The 22,623-nt window shown below is 40.1% G+C and overlaps 1 protein-coding gene across 5 annotated transcripts in view; it reads right to left on the bottom strand.

Annotated features, from left to right (window-relative positions):
• The window catches only part of ATP11A (ATPase phospholipid transporting 11A), a 235,309-nt gene that overhangs the window by 17,360 nt on the left and 195,326 nt on the right, over positions 1-22,623 (bottom strand). For all 5 annotated transcript variants that reach the window (XM_090022063.1, XM_090022099.1, XM_090022084.1 and 2 more), the window contains exons 19-26: positions 21,049-21,300; positions 18,591-18,765; positions 17,151-17,253; positions 16,761-16,906; positions 14,533-14,592; positions 12,676-12,803; positions 10,439-10,574; positions 595-660 (exon numbers count right to left, since the gene is read on the bottom strand). In XM_090022063.1, coding sequence (XP_089878189.1) covers positions 595-660; positions 10,439-10,574; positions 12,676-12,803; positions 14,533-14,592; positions 16,761-16,906; positions 17,151-17,253; positions 18,591-18,765; positions 21,049-21,300 — 1,066 coding nt within the window. The remainder of the gene's footprint in view (positions 1-594; positions 661-10,438; positions 10,575-12,675; positions 12,804-14,532; positions 14,593-16,760; positions 16,907-17,150; positions 17,254-18,590; positions 18,766-21,048; positions 21,301-22,623) is intronic.

Raw genomic sequence — 22,623 nt, forward strand, 5'->3', positions numbered from 1 at the left:
ACAGGGGGGGCAACAGGCACCCCCATGGCTGTGAGTTCTGACAGCTGATAGGGCTCCCAGCCACAGGAGAATAAATAACCAATGCAGGGGGAGCCTGGGCGTAATTCTGGGCTCCCACTCCATTGGCAATATGGCATGAGGGGAACTTGATGCTCGATCCCATAATCAACCCTCCTGCCACGCATGTGTGGCACCATAGGAATGCAGTTGTTGGGATCAGATCTCAAGTCCCATTGCACCTTCTTTTTAACGTCTGTCAGTGGCCTAATTGTCACAGTGGACACTTGCATAAGGTGGCTAAAAACTGGTAAAGGTAAACTACTCACTTTAACCATGAAAAGAATTAGGTAGCACTTTGTAAAAATTACTACACTGCTCTTTTTTCTAAGCTATTTTATTATATTTTACATTTTTATTTATGTCTACTATCCAAAAAGTACAAGACTTTGAAACTCCAAAGGGAGCAATGTCTAACTATCTTCAAAGGCTGTAGACAAAATACTGCATAGAATATAAATAGCATGGGGGAAATGGTAACGATCTAGGAGGCTTCAAAAGTTTTAGTGAATTAAATATTAATATTGGCTATCTTACCTTTAATGTAACTGTAAATACGAGCACAGTAAATACCAGCGTTCCAAAAGTCCAGTTTCCAAACATCTATAAAAAATTGTTCAAACAGTTATAGGTAACGTATTCCCTTTCATATGATGAGCTATCCAGAACAATCTACTTAAGGATAATGCACTCCGTTGCATTACGGTTATCTAGAAAAAACCATTCTGAAGATGAGTTTTACTTTGCTTGTGTGCATACATTTCAGGATACACACAAGCAACAATACACACAATCTGTGCACTCAGTTTAAAGCTCACAGGTACTTTTTTTTTGCATTAAATAAAAATTGTGGAATGGTTAGTGTGTCATTAGGATGTTTCCACCAGAGCTTTGACAGTTTCTTCAGAGTTCTGTTTTCTCAGCTGTCACCTTTTCTCCAACTTCCCTCCTCTCCTTTTCTTGGAGTCACATCTTGGAGACTGATGTATGAGTCAAAAAGATTGGCAGCAGCACAAGTGAGATTGTGATCATTATCACATACAGATGGTTCAATCAACTTTTTAAAATATTTATTTGAACAGTTTAATATTAGGTACTAGATTTTTCCCTTTTAACAGGGTTTCACTTACATGAACTTGATAAATCCATACCTCAACTACCCTCATTGCACTTTTAGGTGCCATATCATATAATATTTAAGATTCAGAATACCAGCATAATAGCCATACGTATTTTTTTCAGGAACCTGAATTTATAGTATAATAAGCTAACATACTGCAAGTTCTTGAAATTCATGGCCTAGTTGGCACAGAGAGAAAAACAGTAAAACTGGAAAACGATGTGAAGGAAAATCTGAAAGGTAAGTGAGTAAGATTTTAAGGAGAAGCTGCTGCTTACTCCGCAAGAGAAAGTACAGCTCAGAACCAGATCAACCAAGTAGAAGTCTCTTGTTTAAACTTAGGCCATGAACAGGCATTCATTTCCAGTGGTGGACATATTTCACTGCTAAAAATGTTTACAAGAAAGTGAGCAGTACAAGAATTCAATCAGCAATTGCACCCTTGTCTCTGCTCCTCACACCTCCCATGGAGTGGGATGACTGTAGTTTGGGGAAAGTGCATGGAGCAGCAGCTGCTCCAGTCCTCCCATTCCTGGGAGACCAAGATGTGAGGAGCAAAGGAGAGCAAGCAGCGGCTGCTCAATCCACTTAGCTCCCAATGCCTGAAAGAGTAGCCTAAGCAACATGGCAAAGCCCCTGCCCCCTCCTCACCCCAAAGACTCTGATATAAGGAGCTGGCAGGGAGCAGGAGGCTGCTCCTCCATACCCCTCCCAGTCTACAGGAGCTGTCCCCTATACCCTCTCCAGACTGAAGTGACCCCAGCCTGGGGAAGGCCCAGGAGCCTTTCCTCACTGATCAACTTCTCCTGGTCCCTGGGAGGAATCAAGCAGTGAAGTATACAGGTGTTCGTTCTTCTGAGTGACCTCTGCTGGGTCAGAGATGGGTTATTTTTCTCCTGGAACTACCATTTGTTCCAGAAGAAATGGTGTGAATGCCTGTACACTCATGGTTTCTGTTGGAAGAGCTGTGATTTTCCTATTACAAACATAATACCTGTACTTGGCTCTCATGGCTGTGGGTTGCCAATGAGCAGCACCTCAGCATGTTGGTTGTGCAAGGGGCAGGGGGAGCAAAGATTAACTGAAGTGTGAATATTTCCAATGTCATTTTGTTTCTAGGATTTATTCAAAATTTACTATTTTATACAAAGGTTGGATTGTATGAAAGTGAGTACATGTGACTTCTGCCTTAACAAGTCACCAGGTCATTTTTATTTTCGGCTGTTTGTGAGAGAGAGAAAACTCATCTAATTTTATTTACCAACTGCCCTGAAAAGTTATACATTTACTGGTCAGTCTTCTGCCTGGTTCAGTTTTAACCTTCAATTATGACATTTAAGCAACTATCAGAAATACACCTTGGATTAAAAGATAATGTCCTTAGCTCAAATTATGAAAACACACCAAGATTTTCTGTTTTCTTTAAACTGTATGGGGGGGGGACTTTTATTAATTATTTGGTAAAATGACTTTCTGTGAAAGAAAATACCATATGGAAATTGAGAAACTGATCGCTTCATTGTTTAGAGGTAGTTCTATTCCCTAGTTGGTCACAGACATTCTGATGATCAGCAGATCCCTTCCTGCCAGAAACAACATATCCTTTGCTCTTGTGCTTTATTTTCTGCTCACAATTTGATGAGAGCTCCTTTGGATGACTCTTGCAAATCTCTTCAGTAAGTAGCCCTTTTTATGACATTTTCTCTATGGGACCTTCAACCTGACCCAAAAACAACTCCACAAGATATGAGGAAACTTCCTGAAAATACATTGGACCTTCTGCATGAGAGGCCCAAGAACACACCCAATCAGGTGGTCTATCTTCCCAACCAAATTCTTCTTTGTGGCACTCCTTGACTTGTGTGTTATAAGGCAGGGGGAGGAGAGGGGATGTGAAGACTGTAGTGAAGGACAAGTCCTGAGCATCCCTTGTGGAATAGCAAGCTCTCAACAGAGATTATTATTCTTGCTTTTGTAAAAATCAACCATGACCCTTGGAGACAGAAATCCCATAACCAGAATAGAATATGTACAGAGCCACCAAACACTGTCCCACAAATGTGAATTTATAATGATCTAAAAGTATGTCAACATCTGGCAACACCTCCATCAAGACATTTTTTTCATCTGTCCACTAGAAATGGGACAAGACCATCTATTCAGATTACAAAGGCAAACAGCCATAAGATAACAGCTTTGGTTACTACCAAACTTGGACTCAACACTTGTACCTACAAATAAGCACAAGGTTTTTATTTTAATTACTATTTGCCATTTCTAGTCATTAGAACCATCCAGTCTTAAGTTCATTTTATTTTTGCCATAAGCCTCATTACACCAAAAATGTAAATGACTAACCTCTTTCATTTTTCAGTTAACAGAATCATAGGCTTAGAAGGGACCTCAAGAGTCCTTTGGTCCAATCCCTGCACAAACACAGGAATGCTATTCCTAAACCATCCCTATCCAATGCTTATCCAAATTCTTCTTGAAAATCTCCACCAAGTACCTTTCACATTTTCCCTGTGCAGTTCTCAGAGTAAAGCAGTTCTTCCTGACATTTAATCTAGGTCTACTTTGCTGCAATTAACACATAGCTTTGTATCCTGCCCTCTGCAGCAAGAGAGAAAAGTTTTTTTTTCTCTTCTTTATGGCAGCTTACCATACACATAAAGTTTGTTATGACTGTTTTTCCTTGCATTGTTTGACATGGCCAGTGTGGTTGTTTTGTCTTAGAATAGCTTTTCTATATATGCCAAACTCAATGATTCTAAATAGTCAATTTGCACATAGATATTTGAATCATTTTGGGGTTTATTTTAAAGTGATTTCCTGTTCCTGTGTACTCTCACACGCATCTGCTTTCACTACTTAATATTACTTGATGCCTCTGATTCATTTGATGTTTTTTCCGTGTTTCATCCTCTTAGCTGTATGCATGACATAATCTGTTTTAATTTTCTTGTGGTAACTGGATCTGTTTTGATATGGCCATGCTCATGATCGTGCTATTTTGTTCACTTGAAGCTGGGCCAGACTCAGGAAGTTCCTAGTTAGATGACTTGCTCAGGATATTGAGGCTGCACCATCACATTTCCTTTTTTCTAGCAATTTTAAATAATTTGACGCCATGTTTGGCATCTGACTGACAGGAAAGGAAACTGACAGGTTGGTGCCAGTTTTTGTATTTCTTCGTACTGGTCAGATGCAGTAGGATGAAAAGTCTAGATATGCAGGAAAAACAGAAGAGCCCTGCTTCTGCTCCCTCCATTTCCTCAACCTGAAAATGAATGGGAGGGCAGACATCCTATGCAGCTCTTTTGTAATGCCATTCATATCCTTAATTCAACTCACCACACAGGGACACAGAGGCTAATGGCTAACTGTACTCAGTGGAAGGGAAATCATCAGCCCCAGGTTGGAGCCAATCTTGGAAGATCAAAATACTTGCCCAGCAGAAGCATACTGAATATATAACAAACTTCAACGAACAACTTCAAGTTGTTAAGTATAATTTAACTTGTCGCATTCGGTCTTATATTCTGTTTGCTGATGAGTGGCTTAATCATTTCCTAACCTACGCGTATTTCCCTTTGTTTCTGATCTTAATAGCTGTGCTCCTCAGCTCATCACTTTTATTTTTGTCCTACAATGCCCGCCTTCCTCCTTTCATCTTTCCCATGAACCAGTTCTTATTCCCCCAGCCATCTGTACTTGTACTATTCATGCCCCATTAACAATATACAAACAATCCCCCACAGCCAACCAACCACCACAACCAAAATGAAGCCCAAACCCTATATATGCACACCCACACAAGCCCCACTTGCCCTGAGAGGCATCTTATTACTGGTTACTGACATTAACAAATTGTGATCATCACCCTATTTCTATGCTACTTTCTTTTTTTTGGCGTTTCCATTTAGATTTCAAATTTTTTGTCAGCTGTCTCTTACTATGTGCTTGCACTGTGCTTAACACAGGGGTCCACAATTCAGCTGTGGCATCAAGGCACCACTGTAATAAGTTAACATTTAACAATACACAATCTTAAGCATCTGAATTTGCTTGTTTCACAATCGCTCTGGGCCAGGCCTTTGCTTTCAGCTGATTTGATTGGATAACCCCACTTTAAAACAGGTGGCCAAGAGAAAAGAATTCTAAATGATGAAAGACATCCTCTCCGGAAGTTACGTAGTTGTGGATCGCTATAGAGACTGGAGTGGAATTTCTAAATATACCATATTTACTCAAATCTAAGATGAAGTTTTCCCCCAATCAGCATAGGGGGAAGCCCCTCGCCTTAGAATCATGTACAAGGCAGGGGAAGGAGGGGCAGGAGATTGTTACAACTCTGACTCTGGACCTGAGCACAGGCCAGAGCCAGAGTCAGACCCACAGCAGCTTCCTGCCTCCACTCCATTTGCCCTCTGCAGCTTCTACTCCCAATCCCCACCCCTTACTGTCACGTGAAGCCTGGCCCTGGCCTAGGCTGGATTACCTCGTGACACAGACCACAAGGAAACTTCATCCCCTGCCTGGCCAGTCAGCAGTGCTGCTGCTGCTGCTTCTGTGTGGCCTTCCACATTCTGTACTTCCACATGCTGTGCTCTTGGAAAGAACAGGGCCCCAAGCAGCATCTGACAGTAAGGGTGACAGACAGGGGAGACAGAGACTGTGGGGAGCAGACAGAAGAGGCAGAGGTTGTGAGGAGTGGGTGGGTGTGTGAGAAATGTGCATATATTGTGGGGCGGGGAGTGGAAGAAAGGTGCAGAGATTGTGATGAATAGGAAGGGGTAATGATTGTGGGGAATAGGTGGGGGAAATGGGCAGAGATCATGGAAAGCTAGGAGGTGCAGGAAGTGGAGGGGGCAAAAAGACTGCCTGGGGAAGAAGCTGAGAGGGGAAGAAGGCAAGGGGCTGAACGAGCCCTCCCCACAGCCATCCGGCATTCTTCCAGCCACTGCCTTACCTGCTGTAGCAGCTGGGTGGGGATGGGAACAACTTTAAGACAACCCACCAGGAGTTAGATTCTATACCTGGAAAATTATAACAAGTTTATAAATATTCCATATATAGAATCTAATTGAGAGACTGTCTTGTATTCAGAGTTGACTTATATTAAATACGATAGTCGGATGATTTACAGGGACTGAGTTTGTAGCTTATTTTGCAGCTGAATATCACTGGCAAGCTCTGACCCCACATTAGATAGGTCTGCTCCATTCTAAAAGATAGTATCTCAGAATAGTAGAAAATTAGGGTTGGAAGGGACCCCCAGAGGTCATCTAGTCCAACCTCCTGTTTAAGGCAGGACCATCCCCAACTAGGTCATACCAGCCAAAGCTTTGTCCAGCTGGGTCTTAAAAACCTCCAAGGATGGAGATTCCAGCACCTCTCCAGGTAACCTGTTCCAGTACTTTACTACCCTTCTAGTAAGAAAATTCTTCCTAATATCTAACCTTGTCCTTGTTGAACCTCATGAGATGCCTTTTGGCCCAATCCTCTAATTTGTCTAGGTCACTCTAAATCCAAGCCTTACCCTCCAGCATATCTACTATTCCCCACAGGTTGGGTGTCCTCCACAAACTTACTGAGGATGCACTCTGTGCCATTTTCCAGGTCACTGATGAAGACATTGAACAAAACTGGCCCCAGGACCAACCCCAGGGCGCTCCACTTAATACTGGCTGCCAACTAGACATAGAGCCATTGATTACTACCTTCTGAGCCTGATGCTCCAGCCATTTTTTTTTTTATCCATCTTACAGTGGATTCATCCAGCCCGTACTTCCTTAGCTTGCCTGCAAGTATGTTGTGGGAGACGGTATCAAAAGCCTTGCTAAAATCAAGATACACCACATTTGCTGGTCACCCTTCATCCAAAGAGCCAGTCACCTCATCATAGAAGGCAATCTGCTTGGTTGGGCATGATTTACCTCTGGTGAATCCATACGGACTGTTCCTAATCACCACCTTCTCCTCTAAGTGCTTAGAAATGGATTACTTCAGGATCTGCTCTAGAGACTGAGATGAGGCTGACTGGTCTGTTGTTCCCTGGATGTTTCTTTTTCCCTTTCTTAAATATGGGCACTATGTTTGCCCTTTTCCAATCATCTGGGACCTCTCCTTATCTCCATGAGTTTTCGAAGATGATAGCCAACGGCTCTGTAATTGCATCAGCCAACCCCCTCAGCACCACTGGGTGCATCCTGTCTGGCCCCATGGTCTTGTATATGTCCCACTCTTCTAAATAGTCCCCAACCTGTTCTTTCGCCATTGTTGGCTGCTCACCTCTTCACCAAACCATGCTGCCTGGTACAGTAGTCTGAGAGCTGACCTTGTCTGTGAAGACTGAAGCGAAGAAGGCATTGAGCACTTCAGATTTTTCTGCATCCTCCGTTACGAGGTTGCCCCCCGCATTCAGTAAGGGACTCACACTTTCCCTGATCCTCCTCTTGCTACCAACATACTTGTAGAAACCCTTCTTGTTACCCTTTATGTCCTTTGCTAGCTGTAACTCAAGTTGTGCTTTGGCTTTCGTGACTTCATCCCTGCATGCCTGAGCAATGCTCTTATACTCCTCCCTATTTATTTGTCCAAGTTTCCACTTCTTATCAGCTGCCTTTTTGTGACTTAGTTTACCCCTCCTCCCAGCTTAATAGTTTTGGTGGCAGTGCAGATTGGTATCAAAAAACCAAAACCAAGACATGTTCTGATGCAAGAGGCATTCAAACAGCTTAGAATCTGAGATGGACCATTTAGTATAATTTTGTGTCATGACTGTTGCCCTTGTCTCTTCTCCTCCCTCTCATCTGTTTTTTATTTGAATTGTATAACACTGATATTATATTGTAAACTGTTCAGAGAAAATTTTACTGGCAGTTAATTAGTATACACTGAGTACCACTGACGGACCAGGGCTCTGAGGACCCTGTTCACACAGGAGCAGATTATATATATTGCTGACTCTTCCTGATGGCCAACATTTTCAAACCTCACAAGCCTAAACTCTGAACTAAAATTCCATATTCAGACTCTTGCATAAAAGACTGGGAACACAGCATTTCAAAGCATACCTACATACAGGCTGGGGAACTCCCTTCTTGTCAGTGCAGAGGCAGAAAAGGATCTTGGAGTCATCATTGATGCCAAGATGAACATGGGCCGGCAATGTGGGGATGCAGTCAGGAAGGCCAACCACACCTTGTCATGCATCCACAGATGCAACTCAAGCAGGTCCAAGGAGGTGATCCTCCCCCTCTATGCGACACTGGTCAGACTGCAGCTGGAGTACTGCATCCAGTTCTGGGCGCCGCACTTCAAGAGGGATGTGGATAACATGGAGAGGGTCCAGAGGAGGGCCACTCACATGATCAGGGGGCAGCAGGGCAGCCCTACGAGGAGAGGCTAAGGGATCTGAACCTGATCAGCCTCCAAAAGAGAAGAGGGGGGATCTACTGGCCTGTTACAAACTAGCCAGAGGGGACCAGCAGGCACTGGGGGAGTCCCTGTTCCCCTATGCGCTACCAGGAGTGACTAGAAATAATGGTCACAAGCTGGCAGAGGGTAGATTCAGACTAGACATCAGGAGGTGCTACTTCACTGTCAGGGCGGCTAGGATCTGGAACCAACTTCCAAGCAAAGTGGTTCTGGATCCTACCCTGGGGGTCTTTAAGACAAGGCTAGACAATCACCTTGCTCAGGTCATCTGACCCCAGTATTCTTTCCTGCCATGGCAGGGGGTCAGACTTGATGATCTGCTCAGGTCCCTTCCATCCGTACTAGCTATGAAACTATGAAAGGGTCTAAGTTTCCCCAAACTTCTGCTGATTTCAAATAAATATAGTACCTCTCATTAGGCTGCTTATTTTGATGTTTAAGTATTAATATAGTTACATAACTTTGACAATTTTGAGATTACTGCAGCTGGCAACTGGAAGAGGTTATGTTATCCTGACAGCTATGAAAAGGATAAAATATCTGTGAGTGCCAAAATGAAACTACACAGAAAGTTCAGCATTTAATAGCTGCACATAGTTAAGGGAGACAGAACTGCTGCAGTATACAGCAGTGCCTGAATGGAATTTTTTAAATTTATAAGTAACCTTTGTAAGAAATTATTTTACTTGCACATTTATTTAGCTTTTCACATTCAAAGATGTCACAATTTCCATGATATTTGCATACAATGTCTCTAAACAGCTTAGTAATAATTAAAAAAGACAAATTCTGAACACTTAAGTTTATCTTACAATTGGTAAAAAACCAAAAAAAAACCAAATTGGAGAAATACTGGATATTATAATTTGTAATAATTGCCTATAAGTTTTCAATAAGACAAAGTAGGTTGATGAAAAAGGAATAAAATGCAAAAGAAAACAGAAAATGCCTACTATCAAAAGCAAAAAGAAGAAAAAGAAAAAAAATTACTGGATTGCTAATACAACCACTTTTTTAACATTTCTGAGAAATTAAAAGGCAGCAACAACTAATATTTCTATAAAGCAGGTTAGAAGTCATATTTAAAAATATTTGCAGAAAATATTTTAACTGTTCTTTAGTTCAAGAACAGGGGAAGAGAATACGCACATCATGACAAAACCATAGTAATCTTACCATGTGAGTGCTGGCTGTCATTAGCTGAGGATAGGAAGAGAAGCAAGTAGCAAAAAGGAAAAAAAAAAGCAAGACACAAATAAAATAGACCAAAAATATTAATGTGTAAATAAATGAAATGCAAAAGGTCCTTAAACTTTGTATTCATGTCACTGTAAAGTAGGTAGATGTGACTTAATTGTTTATTTAAAAAAAGTAAAATATTAAACAGTCATGTAATTCTACTATGAAGAATTCATGTAATTCTATTCTATTAAGTTCTTGCATGACATTCATCACCATGGTATCAAAATATCAATCTTAAAAAAGTCTGTATTAAAGAAGTCTAATTACCCAGCTTTTGATGAGTAATATGTTAATCATTTACATTAACGGAGATACAAGATTTAAGATACAACTTTTGGCACTATGTAGCTATTTTCTGCTCACATACTGCTGGTTACCAATATACTAGCTATTATTTTTGCTAAGTACAGACTTACAAAAATATACAAAAAAGTGTTGTGTCTACTAAAAAAGCCTTGTGACAACAGTGGGTTTAATTTAATAAACTAAGCCTATGTAAGTGATGACAGAACATTTGAGGTTTTAAAAATTAGGGTTTTTTTTATTTCTCACATCTATTTTGATCTCAATACTAACCTGTCCATTGCTGCTAACAGATGTATTTTCAAACAAGAAATAGGCACCAAAGAAAAATACCATAGCGTCGAATACTCCCAGAAATGTCCAATAAATGAACACACGCCAGCGCAGAAGAGCATTCTTGGCAATATCCCTGAGTAAAACAAGATATATGCATTGATTATAATAAAAAAAATCCAAGAAATAAAAGCAGTCATATTATTATATAAGAAGAAAAAATAAAAATAAAAAGAACACAGTTGGAAGAACTTCTTCACATTTGGCAAGTTTCTACCACTTTGACATTCAAAGCTTTCCTTAAGTTGTTTTCTCTTATCTAAACTTTTATGACTGCTTACTGGCTATAGTTCAGCCAAGTCTTATTCTGACAGTAAATTCTGTATTTCTGCTGCATGAGTTCAGTTTAGATCTCAGAGATGGGACCTGTATAAAACACAAGTTTTCGTTGCATACTGATGACCCAATATATGTAATAAATAGGAACACTAGAGGTCTCTCATGGCTTTTCTTTCTTTCCTTTTTACGTTGTGAAGACAAAGAGTACAACAAGAAAACAACTACTGAATGCAACTTTAAAAATCAGGACTTTGTGATGGAATCACTTCTACCCAAAGAGTATTAACATAATGCTTTCTTAGAGAAACTCTGATAGTTTAACAAAAGTATTTGCTGAAGTAAATTCTCTCATTGCATACAAATGTGTATGTGCCTAGGTCTCATTCACAGGTAATTGGGATCTGCCTTATGATAAATGTTTCAGAGCAAAACTGGATATAGACAGTAGAGTGTGTGCGTGTGCATGTACAGATGTCATTCTGAATTATATAAGTATACACAGCTGATGGAAATGAGCCCTTCTTTACTGTCTCACTTTTCAACATTGATTATTTCATTCAGTATTTTCACCCAGACACATTTTAAAAACTCTGCCTTATGACCATTTAAATAATGTCTCACCCTAAGTAAATTACTCTACTCAATGGTATTTTTTCCCAAAAAATGTGTTACTCTGAACAGCTAAAACTGTATCATGTAGCTTAAGATAATAAGCTCAGACAAGAATATCTGGTGGATATGACTGGATATACTGTGCTTTCAAAACATAGATAAAAAGGCCACACTCCAAAAAAATGTATATTTTAGTTAAAAATATTAAATGCAAGAAAGTGCTTGTGCTTTCAATGGCCATATATGGTATTGCCCTTAGAACATAAGCATTCATTCAACTGTGAAGTAAATATCTGAATTTCACATTACTTTTAAATGTTTACCTTTTAGAAAACCAGTATTACCATTGTAAAAAACCATCTTTTTCCCCGCTTAATCCGCCATTACTGCCCTCAAAATAATACACTAGCTTCGCAGCTCCAGCAATCAAACTGGGCACTCTTCCTAATGTAGACTGCCAAATGCTGTTTACTGGCAGAGACAGCCATCCAGTTGGCTGAGACAAGTAATCTAAAATAGTCTTAGCATTATTGCACTGCAATAGTGAACAGTATGCAGTCAACCATGTCAGATTCATTGCAGAAAGGATCCTGGAGCACATATACCTGATAGTGTCTGGCAGACTGAAATATATTGGGCTTATCTGCAAACAGCAAAAATGACTATGGGGCACATGAAAGGTTCAAGTGAAAAACAAGTACACACGTACCTACTGTGAAAAACAAGATGCTGCCATAGAAGCTAGCTCTAAGTTTTAGTTACACCAAATACTACTAATATCAGCAAAAGGCAAGGAGCTCATTGATGGAACTGGAGTCCAACAAAGATAAGATTCAGGGGAAAAGAGAGGGGGAAATTACAGCACAGTCTCTTCTCCATTTCAAATAAAAAGATTTTAAATAGGTGTTATGATGTGTTTTTTCTAGAAAATGTTTGCCCTCCAGCTGTAAAGAACAATATTAAATACTAAACTAACACATTTTTAAATGAATAGGTGCAATATTCTTCTACAATTCTTAGCTCTCATTCCAATACAGTGCATATACAGCTATTTAAACATACACATAATACACACGCAAAATAATCTGTATTGTATTGCGCACTGTATGCATGCATCTTATGTTCAGTCTTTTTCAAAACATCACAATAGTACCATGTTTGCAGCATCTGAGGTGCAGCACATGTGACTGTTATTTGAAGTTGTCCTTATCCTTTGCAACAGAAATACTGAATGATAAGTGAATCGCACCTAAATAGTCACACAAATTGGGGCTTATTAGCTTTACCTGTACAGGGTAGGTTCTCTCTTGAGCATGTCTGCCCCAATATGCTGTTCCAGTAGACTGTACAAAAGGATGGGAAGGGAAGTGAAGCTGATATTGTACAGTGTAAGATATGCAGTATCATATAAAGGCTGCAGATAGGGAAAAAAGGTGTTATATTAGCTGTATTTTTAACAAAAAAAAATTGTATTGTGATTTAAAGGGAAGGATTTAACTTGTTTAGAGTCACAAAAGTGCAGTCATGAATTAAAATCCCCACGTCATCCATGAACAATGGCTTAGTGGTTATACACCATCTGGGTATATCCAGATTGCTCTGCAGCTGACAACTGAGTGGCCTACACCACTCAGTGGCCTGAGTGGCTCTTGCTCTATTCCAGCTGTGTACAAGGGGCTGTAAAGGTATCTTAACTGGGCAACTGAAGATTCTCTTTGTGGCGCAGCCATCACATTCCCACCCTCCTTATGCACACAATGAAGGGGCATGATGGGCAGTGCCACGGCAGGAAGTGTCACTGTACTCCAATGATCCCACAAAGAACCACAACACTGCCTGAGGGGCTGTAATGAATTGCTATAAGAATCACTGTTCCAGGCTCCTCTCAGGAAAAAGGCTTGAACCCACATGTCCTAATTCTTAGCAAACTGTCCTAACCATCAGGATATGAAGTGAAAAGTCAATAGCACCCTCTAGCTGCCTGATGACACTGGCATACTAGGAAGCCAAGATGTGCCCAGAGGAAGCATGGTTTAGTGAGATGGAAAACAGGGGGGGCTGGATTCTGACTCTTGTCCCATCATCTGCCCTCAATGGTGTTCCTGCATTGTGCTTTTACCAGACATTGGATAAAATGGATACACAGCAGTGTCAGCAGGAGCCAGAACTCAGAGCCCCCTGGGTTAGCCACATAAGTGCTACTTATCAGCCTGAAGGTGGAGCTGAGTTAGAGACTAACACTTGTTGTTTTAAAATGTAAAAAACCCACTCAATTTAGGAGGAAAAAAATGAGAAACGTTACCAGCCAAATTCCATTACCACATGCTAATCAGACAAAGCTTCATAAAATGTTGGATAGGTTTCAGTGTGTACCTCAAGCTAGTTCCACTCAGTTTCTTCTCTTGCAGGAGCTTTGTGTGTGGTAGAAGGAATGCTCCCTTTTTTCTACAACCATTAATTTATTTTCTTCCACTCACATCAGGAGAGAGGAGATAACCTACTAGTTTAACTTAATTGGACACATGGAGTAACTGAGAGCAGCAGCGGCTGAGCAAAGAAACAAGAATTTAGAGGAAAGATGTTTATGCCCTCTCCAGAGTGCTGATTTATTATTTGTGGTAATCAAGCCCCCTTTTCCCCTAATCCTTGTGTTTGCTTTTCTTTTCCTACTACTGATTTCATTAGCAGGAGGTCTCAGGCTCAGCTTCAGAGGACCCTAGAAACCAGTCAGCTGTCTCCTGCACCCTCATCCCTACTTTAAAGACAAGCTGTTGCTTCATATCCATATCCTTCAAACAACTTTCTCCTTTTGGTGAGTGAAATCTTAAGGCAAAGTTTGAATTGCAAATTTTCCACAGAGATTTCACTTTTCATGAGTAGTTCTGAGCTTGGTTTTCCATTATATCTTTGACTCAAAAAATAAACATGAGCTTTTTGATAAAATTAATCTAATTCATTTTATTAGTATGACTGCAATGACCACTGATAGCTGTGCTAGCCAAACATGATATTCTTCCTTAGAGAAGTTCAAAATAGTCATTTTCTTGCCTACTTACTGCAATGAGAATAAGGACAAATTGCTTTTAAGTAAAAAAGGTTAAAAAAGGTTTAGAATAAGTAGAAAAATTGAATGTTTGACTAACCTGTTGTGAAAATCCACAGAAGAATTGATATAAAAACTGAGGAAAAATGAAGCAGACATTCTGGAAGACAAAGTAATAGCATTATTAGGGGAAGTCTGACCAAAACATTTCATAGTATTATAATGTGCATATTTATAATAATGTATAATGCCAATAAACAGTACACACACACACACACACACTGTATAGATATTTTAAGTAGGATAGAAAAAAGCCTTAAGAGATTTATTGAAACAGGAGATTTACACTCTTGTTTCTTAGTACTTACAGAGTAATATTTTAAAGGGAAAATTATATTTAACAAAAAAAAATCAATTGTCAAGATGGAAAAAATGAATTATGACTAGGAACACATGGGAGACAGAATACGACATCCTCAGTAGGACTCAAGGAATGGATATATACTTGTACCCACTTCAAAAGAGGAGAAGGAGGAATTCCTGCTTGGGAGTTAGCAGCAGCTTTTATGCTATAAATGTTATACTGTATGTGCCTGTATACTAGTAAGCTAAATTGCCTCAATGTCAACCCTGGATGAAGCAGGGTTAAAATTGGAACGGTTTTGCTATAGTTATAGCATAACAGGTCCTAAGCAGCAGGTCCCTCTCCCCTTTGAAGCAGCTACAAGTCTATGTTTGTCCATAATGAACAACTAAGCTAAGGAAGAAAGTGTTTACACTCTGTTTCAAGCATGAGTCTGGATAAACAACGGTAGTTTTTAACAAGCGTTAGCCAGTCATTTTGGACATAAACCAGATACCAGAGAAGTACCAATACATCAGTCCAATGTCGGATCAGTACACATATAAAGAAAACTTGTTGTATCGGATATCAGCCTGATGGGGCTGATAATTGGGTCGAAAGATGCCTGTGCTGCATGCAGCTGGAGTGCAGCACACAGGCAGCGAGGAGCACAGCCGGCAGCATGGAGAGTTGCTGCCAGCTGCTAAGTCCAGTGTGATGGAAGGGACGGGGAGAGGGCAGGGCATGGAAGGAGCAGGTAAATGCCCCCCATGGTGTGGGACGGGGCAGCGGCAGGCACTGCCCAGGTGGAGTGGGGGCCGAAGCTGCGGCTCCTGGGGGGAGTGGCTCCTGCTGCTGCTTGTACCCTGGGAGGGCATGGCGGGGGGGAAGCATGTGCCCCCTGGATCTACGTGGGGCTGGGGTGGGCTGCAGCGGGGGCTGTGAGGGGATCTACAGTGGGGGCTGGGCTCAGAGTGGGCACTGGTGGTGCTGGGAGGATGCTGCATCCACCCCAAATTTCACCGCCGCTCCACACCCAGCATGTGAGTGGAGGCAAGGCGTTGAGCTGGGGCTGCACCAGACGGTAGCAGTGAAGGGAACAGAGTGGCGGCAAAATCTGGGGCAGATGCAGTATCCTCTCAGTGCTGCCGGCACCTGCTCTGACTCCATCCCAGCCCCTGCCAAAAAGAGCCCCGCGTTCCCCTGGCTGCAGCCCGCCCTGTCCCACACAGATCCTTAGGGTGCCCCCTGCTGGGAAGCAAGCAGCAGAGGGAGCCACCTCCCCACCATAAGCTGCAGCCCCCACACCCCCTCACCCTGCTTCAGCAGCACCTGCCTCCTCCCTCACTGCAGGGATGCTGATCTGCTCCCCTATTCCCCTTCCCTTCTCCCTCCCCTTCCATGATACTGGACTTACCAGCTGGTGGCAGCTGCACAGGAGATCAGATTAGTATCAGCTGATACGCCTCCTTAAGTATCGGCTATCAGTATTGGCCCCCAAAATCTTTACCGGTACACCCCTACCAGATGCTAGTTTTTTTACCCTGCCCCCTCCATCCATATCGGCCAATTGAACTTAAAATGTTAAATGCTCTATCACGCAGCTATAAGCCCACAATACACACCCAATATTTGGAGGGAGTTTAACAATACTATTCCTCAAACTTGATTTAAAAGGCAACCACATAGGGAACCTAGAAATTGTTCATGTTGGGGAAAAAGCAGGTGCTGGAATTTCCGAGAGGGAGAAGGTGATTAAGGAGAAAACGGGAAGTTTACTTTTAACCATATTAAAAGGTCACAGTGAACATAAATAAAAGACATTTTACCTGTGGTGATGATGAGCAATAACTCTTGGGGATTGTATTACATAAGAATCTCTCCATGGAATAACTGTTTTGTACAGTTGATTGTATATATCACATATAGCTAGGTATTATCACATATGCGTGTGAATTAAACAGTAAGAACAAATGTCACGCTACCTTATAAAAGAAGTATTGCACAAGTTCTGATATCCTCACATAATAAAAATGCCCATGAACAAGTAACATTTTTTTCAAATGTTTAAATTTAGGTATTGCATAGTCACTATTTCTTGCAGCCTGACGACCTTCCTTTCCAATGACCCCTAAAAACAAAGGGTTGATAGAAGCTGAGTAAACAAAAGAAGTATTAAAGGATATACATAAATATCTGCAAAGTTGCTGCCCATGCTGCATTGTTAATGAACTATTATTAGATTTCACAATACCATATAATTACTTGGAGTTTGTATAGTAAGTAACCTAAGAAAACAGATAATTCTTTCAAACAATGCCTTTCTCATGTATATTTGTATTACTATGAAGTTACAATGTAAATTGTAAACTTACCTATACCAACATGTGCTTCAAGAATCATACTGACGTCATTTGCTCCATCACCAATTGCTAATGTGATAGGATGTTCCTTAGATAATTTAATCAGTTTTACAATCTGGATTTAAAAAACCAGCATTAAAAACCTCTTCTTTGATACTTCTATAGCTTGACTATTTTGTAAAATAGAGCATTTGGCATTTAATTAATTAGCAAGCAGTATGGTTAAAAGAAAATCAAAAACCCAAAAAGTCCTGGTCAACTCAACTACTAGACATTAAAAATCATCAGGTACTCTCAGATCCAGATTGCTCTCTCAAATGCAAATTGCTCTCCTTAAGTAGGAAAAAACTCTTTAAAACTTTTCTTGTGAGCAAAATCAACAACATTAACTGTAAACATTAATTCTAGAAAGCTTCTTGCATAGTATCAAACAATTTCTTCCAGTTTCTACAACCTTTTCATAACAATTCTCTGTACATACAGGCACACAGACAGGCTCTGTGTATGAATACTTTTCAATTAAAATATATCCTAGATGCAATCGTAGACCTATTATAAGCTGTAGGCACATTCTGTTTTTTTTAAAAAAGTCTATTCAAACTAAAGACTTTACGGTTTTTCCCCTGCAGTTTAAAATAAAAGTGGCTAGTTAATTAGGCTAAATGAATGTGCATGTATGCTGTACATGTGTATCAAGGCAAAAATACTCAGTGCTGGATAAAATATATGAATTTTCCAACAGTTTAGTGTCTTTAAAAAAAAGACTATATTTCCTTACACTGGAAGTATTAATATTTTTTACAAACTAAACCCCATATTAAATAAGCCTTTTATTTGGAAACATGTAAAGCAAATTTGTATATTCATGTTAACGCCATTGAGATGTTTCAGTAATGGAGAAAAATACTTTTAAACTAATGTAACAAAAAATGCTAACAAAAAATAGTAAACATATTAAAGAATGTATGTGCCCAGAAGTTTGTACAGAACAGTTTTCCCAACTATTTAGTTGGACAAATAAAAAATACAACATTTACCCAAAGAACCTTGTCTGCTTAAAGAATTTATAGAATCTACTTGCTCTATTCGGACTTAACTTTTCTTGTGTTTCAGTTCATGTTTCCAACGTACATTGTAATATCAGTAGAAGATGAAGCAGTTCAGTTTATTTAATATGTTCATTAATCGGCATGTTTGAGCCATCAAACTTGAATATAATGCACATAAATCACAATCAGATGCATAGTAGGGTGTCATTTTAATGTGCCATTACCTAAATTGCTTTTTACAGAAATTCCCCTCTCATTCTTTTTCTAATTTTATTTTTTTTTTCCACTTTAAAGTCTAGAAAATTGAATGCTAACAATTTTGAATTTCCATATCACACAAAAGTAACAACATTCAATATTTACCCAGATATACTGTTAACAATAATTACCAAATGAAACAAACCTGTGCTTTCTGCAAAGGCGCCATTCGACAGCATAACACTGCACTGCAGTTTCTGCAGATTTCAAGGAAGAGTTCTCTGTAGTTACCCGAGCTCCCATCTTCTCTGGGTTTCATTATTAATGATAATGCTGCTCCATCAATAATTAAACCATAATCGTGCATATCAGCTGAAAGTCTGTTGAGGGGGAAAACGCAAATAGAGTTAAATAACTAAGAGTTACTGTGAAATCATTTTGAGTTTTGATTTGGCAGTGGTTTGTAGCACTAACTTACTTATGAACAGGGAACCTGGTTTTCTCTGATAAAAAATATCCTCAATTTTTGGATTTAAAAAGTAATACAATCCACATTTTTCCATGATGAAAATGAAATGCCACTCTCTCTCTATATATACATCTATATATTACTGGTGTTTCATTTTCATCATGGAAAAATGTGGATTTGGGGTTACTTTTTTAAGTTGAAAATTGGGGATTTTTTTAATTAGAAAAAACTAGGATCCCCGCTTATGAATAAGGAGGCTTAACGAAAGAATGGTATTAAGATTAAAATGCACTTAATATGAAAACTTATCTTTTCTGCTACTAACAATTTATTTTAATACTCTAGCTTATTTTTTGGTCATCTGGTTTATTTGTTTTCCCATTTTACCACCTTGCTTGACTGATGAAACTAGACCGACTCAGTGCAGGAAGGAGTTTGATTTTTTAAGGGCCAAAGAAGCCTGGTGCCAGCTGACCCCTTTCAAAAGCGTGGCAAGCTCAGGTTGGGTGGGAAGGTCTTGTCTCAGGTCACAAAGCAGAGAATGATGCACTGAAGTAAGTCTTTGCTCAGAGTTGGAACAAGCTTTGTTTTTTGTTATCCTGGACATTTTTGTGTTTGACAGAAGGGTCCAAAAGACACTTAAGTCTGGTGTTAGTACCTGGGAGATGAGCCAGAAGTTTGTACTTAAGTTGCCATCACTCCTATGACTGCAGTACAGTCATGCTGACAGGCCTAAGCTAGATATTTTATAGCTAACTCAGCTATGTTTACATTATAATGTACTGTGTAGATACACAGAACACAGAACATTTCATTCATGTTCTTAATAGCAGTAGGCTACTATGTCTGGGCTTCCAACAGTGCAAGGGATTGCTTATATCAAAGATGAAACCACAGTGGGATTAAAATAAGACAAATATAAATGCAAAATTAACTGAAAAATGAAATAACCAATGAATGAAGAATTTTCAAGTAAAGACATCTGAGAGGTTTGACTGAACGTACCCTATGAGCTCCTGACAAGACACACAAGAGGGTTTTTCTTTTAAAATAAAAATGTGTTCAATATCTTATTATATATACTACATTAATTTTATATATCACTTCAAATATATGTATACACACAAGTAATGAGACACAGGGAAAACCATTAACTATTAGTTAATGGTTAGCAAGCCAGACTCATGTCTGGATTTTCTGCCAAAACATTACATTACTTGCTCTCTTACTGTGATGAAATTGAAAATGTATCATTGGAACCTCATTTTTAACTTTAACATACACATTTTTAAAAAGAAGAAAGTCACATACTATTAAACTTATAAAATTGGAAGGCTCAGAAGCTACTCTCCACTCACTGAGTCATGGTATACTCCAAATGTCTTAGTTAGAATCTTTGGAAGCATTACAGCCCATCTATAAGGTTTAATAAGCCCCCAAACCTTTTTTAGAATGGAATGGACATCCACTGATAGCTACAGTGCTTAAATTCAAAATCTAGTTTATTTTGCAGTAGCTTTCATTTCAATAAGCCCTAGTCCATACATGTTTCCATTTTCAGCTTCCAAATAACATTTGTCCCTCTCTCTAACTATCCTTTTCCTCCCTGGCACATTTCAAACAGGTGAACCCAACTTCCCCATGATCGCCTCCTTTCCTCTGAGTCACTGAGTACCTATAATACGATTTCTGGTTCCCATGTCCTCATATTTAAACCACTAAGTTTTCAAGTTCTTACAAGGTACAGTAGAACCTCCAGTCTGCATGCTGTGTCCCACATGCATATAGGTGTGCTCTCAGCCTCTTAATTATACTACAGCGGCATGGTTTTACCTGGGCAGCACAGAGTACACTAATCTTAACATAGGAATGTATTATTTTCTGTATATTTTTAAACAAAAATAACTTGTATGTTCCATTATCATAGTTGTTGTTCATGATCAATCTCTCACAATGGAAAATATAATTGGAGAGAGATATTTTAAACTATTAAGAACATTCTAAAAAGTAATGTTCCAAGATGAAGAGTGTGAAGATTGAAGCCTACATTCAATGTACATTTCTATGCCACAACAGTTCTTGTTCTATGCAACAACTCACACTAGAGCTCTTCATCTATTTTATCAACCATTCAAATAATTATAAAATGTTCAGCCAGTGTTCTTTTGGTTTGAAAGATGAACGTTCTACATACCCTGAGAAGCTGTCCCTGGTTAAGCTGCCACTTTGCCTAAGGACAGTTTTGCTTAGGTCAAACAGCACATCATGTAAACTTTGTTCCTCAATTTTCTTCGTGGTTAGCTCAAGTATTTGTGTGTTTCTCCTGAAGAGTTTGCAGGCATAGCAAGTGGCTGCAGCAGTTTCCATTTTGTCTCCTGTCAGAACCCAAACTTTAATGCCAGCTTTCTGGAGTGCTTCTATAGTGTCAGCAGCTTTTTCTTGTAGTCTGTGGATATCAATTGAGAATAAATCCTGACGGACTGACTGGAAATGAGAAATTCAGGGTCTTTATTAAAAGTTTCCGGTGACATACATGTCAGAAACAGACATGCTCTTTGGAGCGTGATCAGCTGTGTTGCTATATGTTGCTGACCCACTTCACTGATATCTAAAGACATCACCAAGGCTGTCATCCTGTATGGTTGGGACCCTGCCCCTCCTGGGGCTTTAGAGGCCTGATCCTATGGGAAAAGGGTGCCATGGCCTGACTTGGGGCGTATGTCTGAAAGTGGGGGTTTCTCTGTGTCAGTGCACAAATACAGAGAGGGGGACCCCTATGGAAGTTTCCTTCCTCTATGCTTGAATCCCGTTGCAGGGGATTTTTTTGGTGTGCATTGCAGGTGCAGAGGGGGGAACTCCCCAAAAGGTTTCCCTTTCTGTGCCTGCAGTTTGGCTATTCCAGGGGAATCCCTCTGCAGGGCATTCAAGATAGAGGGGGAACTCACATAGGGGTCCCCTGTCAGAGCTTGCACCTTGTACCCTGATTCAAGGTTTGGTATCATTATACGTATGCCAGGGCTTGGTACTCTTCTCCCTGCTGTGCCCCATGTTTGGGTGCTGTTTTCAAGCAGAGGGGGAAATCCTTATGGGAGTTAACCCCCTCTCTACTTGTAGATGTGCACCAGAGGAATGATCGTAGGTGCAGGCCCTGTGTTGGGGTGATAAGGCACCTGGGGTCTTTTTCCCACACGACTGGGCCCCTACAGCTGGGTGAGTTCCTGCCTGGCATGGTAGCTGCCTGCACTCTCCTGCCATAAAGGAACAGATATAGGCTGCTAAATGGCAGCACAAATGATTACTAGGGTCATGACCACCACAAAATTTAAGCACTTGTGGTGCAACAAAGGACTAAAATATCTCTTTGACTTGCCTTTTGTGCTAACTGGTGGCACAAAGTTGACATGTGGTTTCAGCCAGTAAAAAGTTTTAAGCCATGGACAGACATGCTGTTTCAAGTGCCCTAAACAGCACAAGATAGATAATGCACAGCCAAATAAGCCCTTCAGTAATGGCTGAAAAACTTAAAAAAACAACCCTCAGAAAAAGAGGAACATTTTTGAAGGCCTCTAGCATCCCACAGTGTTCCCCTCCTCCACAGGGGGCCAAGGGACCCAAAACTTCTAGTGTCAATTTTTTTTTTTAATTAAATGAGCTGGGTAGTATAAAGTTCGCTCTCTGCTCCAGGGAGAACATCCTTTGAATCTTATAAAGCTCTAATGATTCACCCTATTTCCTCAGAGTTCTCAGCAAAAAAGTTAGCTTTTCCACG

The sequence above is a fragment of the Crocodylus siamensis genome, chromosome 1, assembly GCF_052110815.1.
Source record: "Crocodylus siamensis isolate JL-2025a chromosome 1, ASM5211081v1, whole genome shotgun sequence".
Taxonomy (NCBI): domain Eukaryota; kingdom Metazoa; phylum Chordata; order Crocodylia; family Crocodylidae; genus Crocodylus; species Crocodylus siamensis.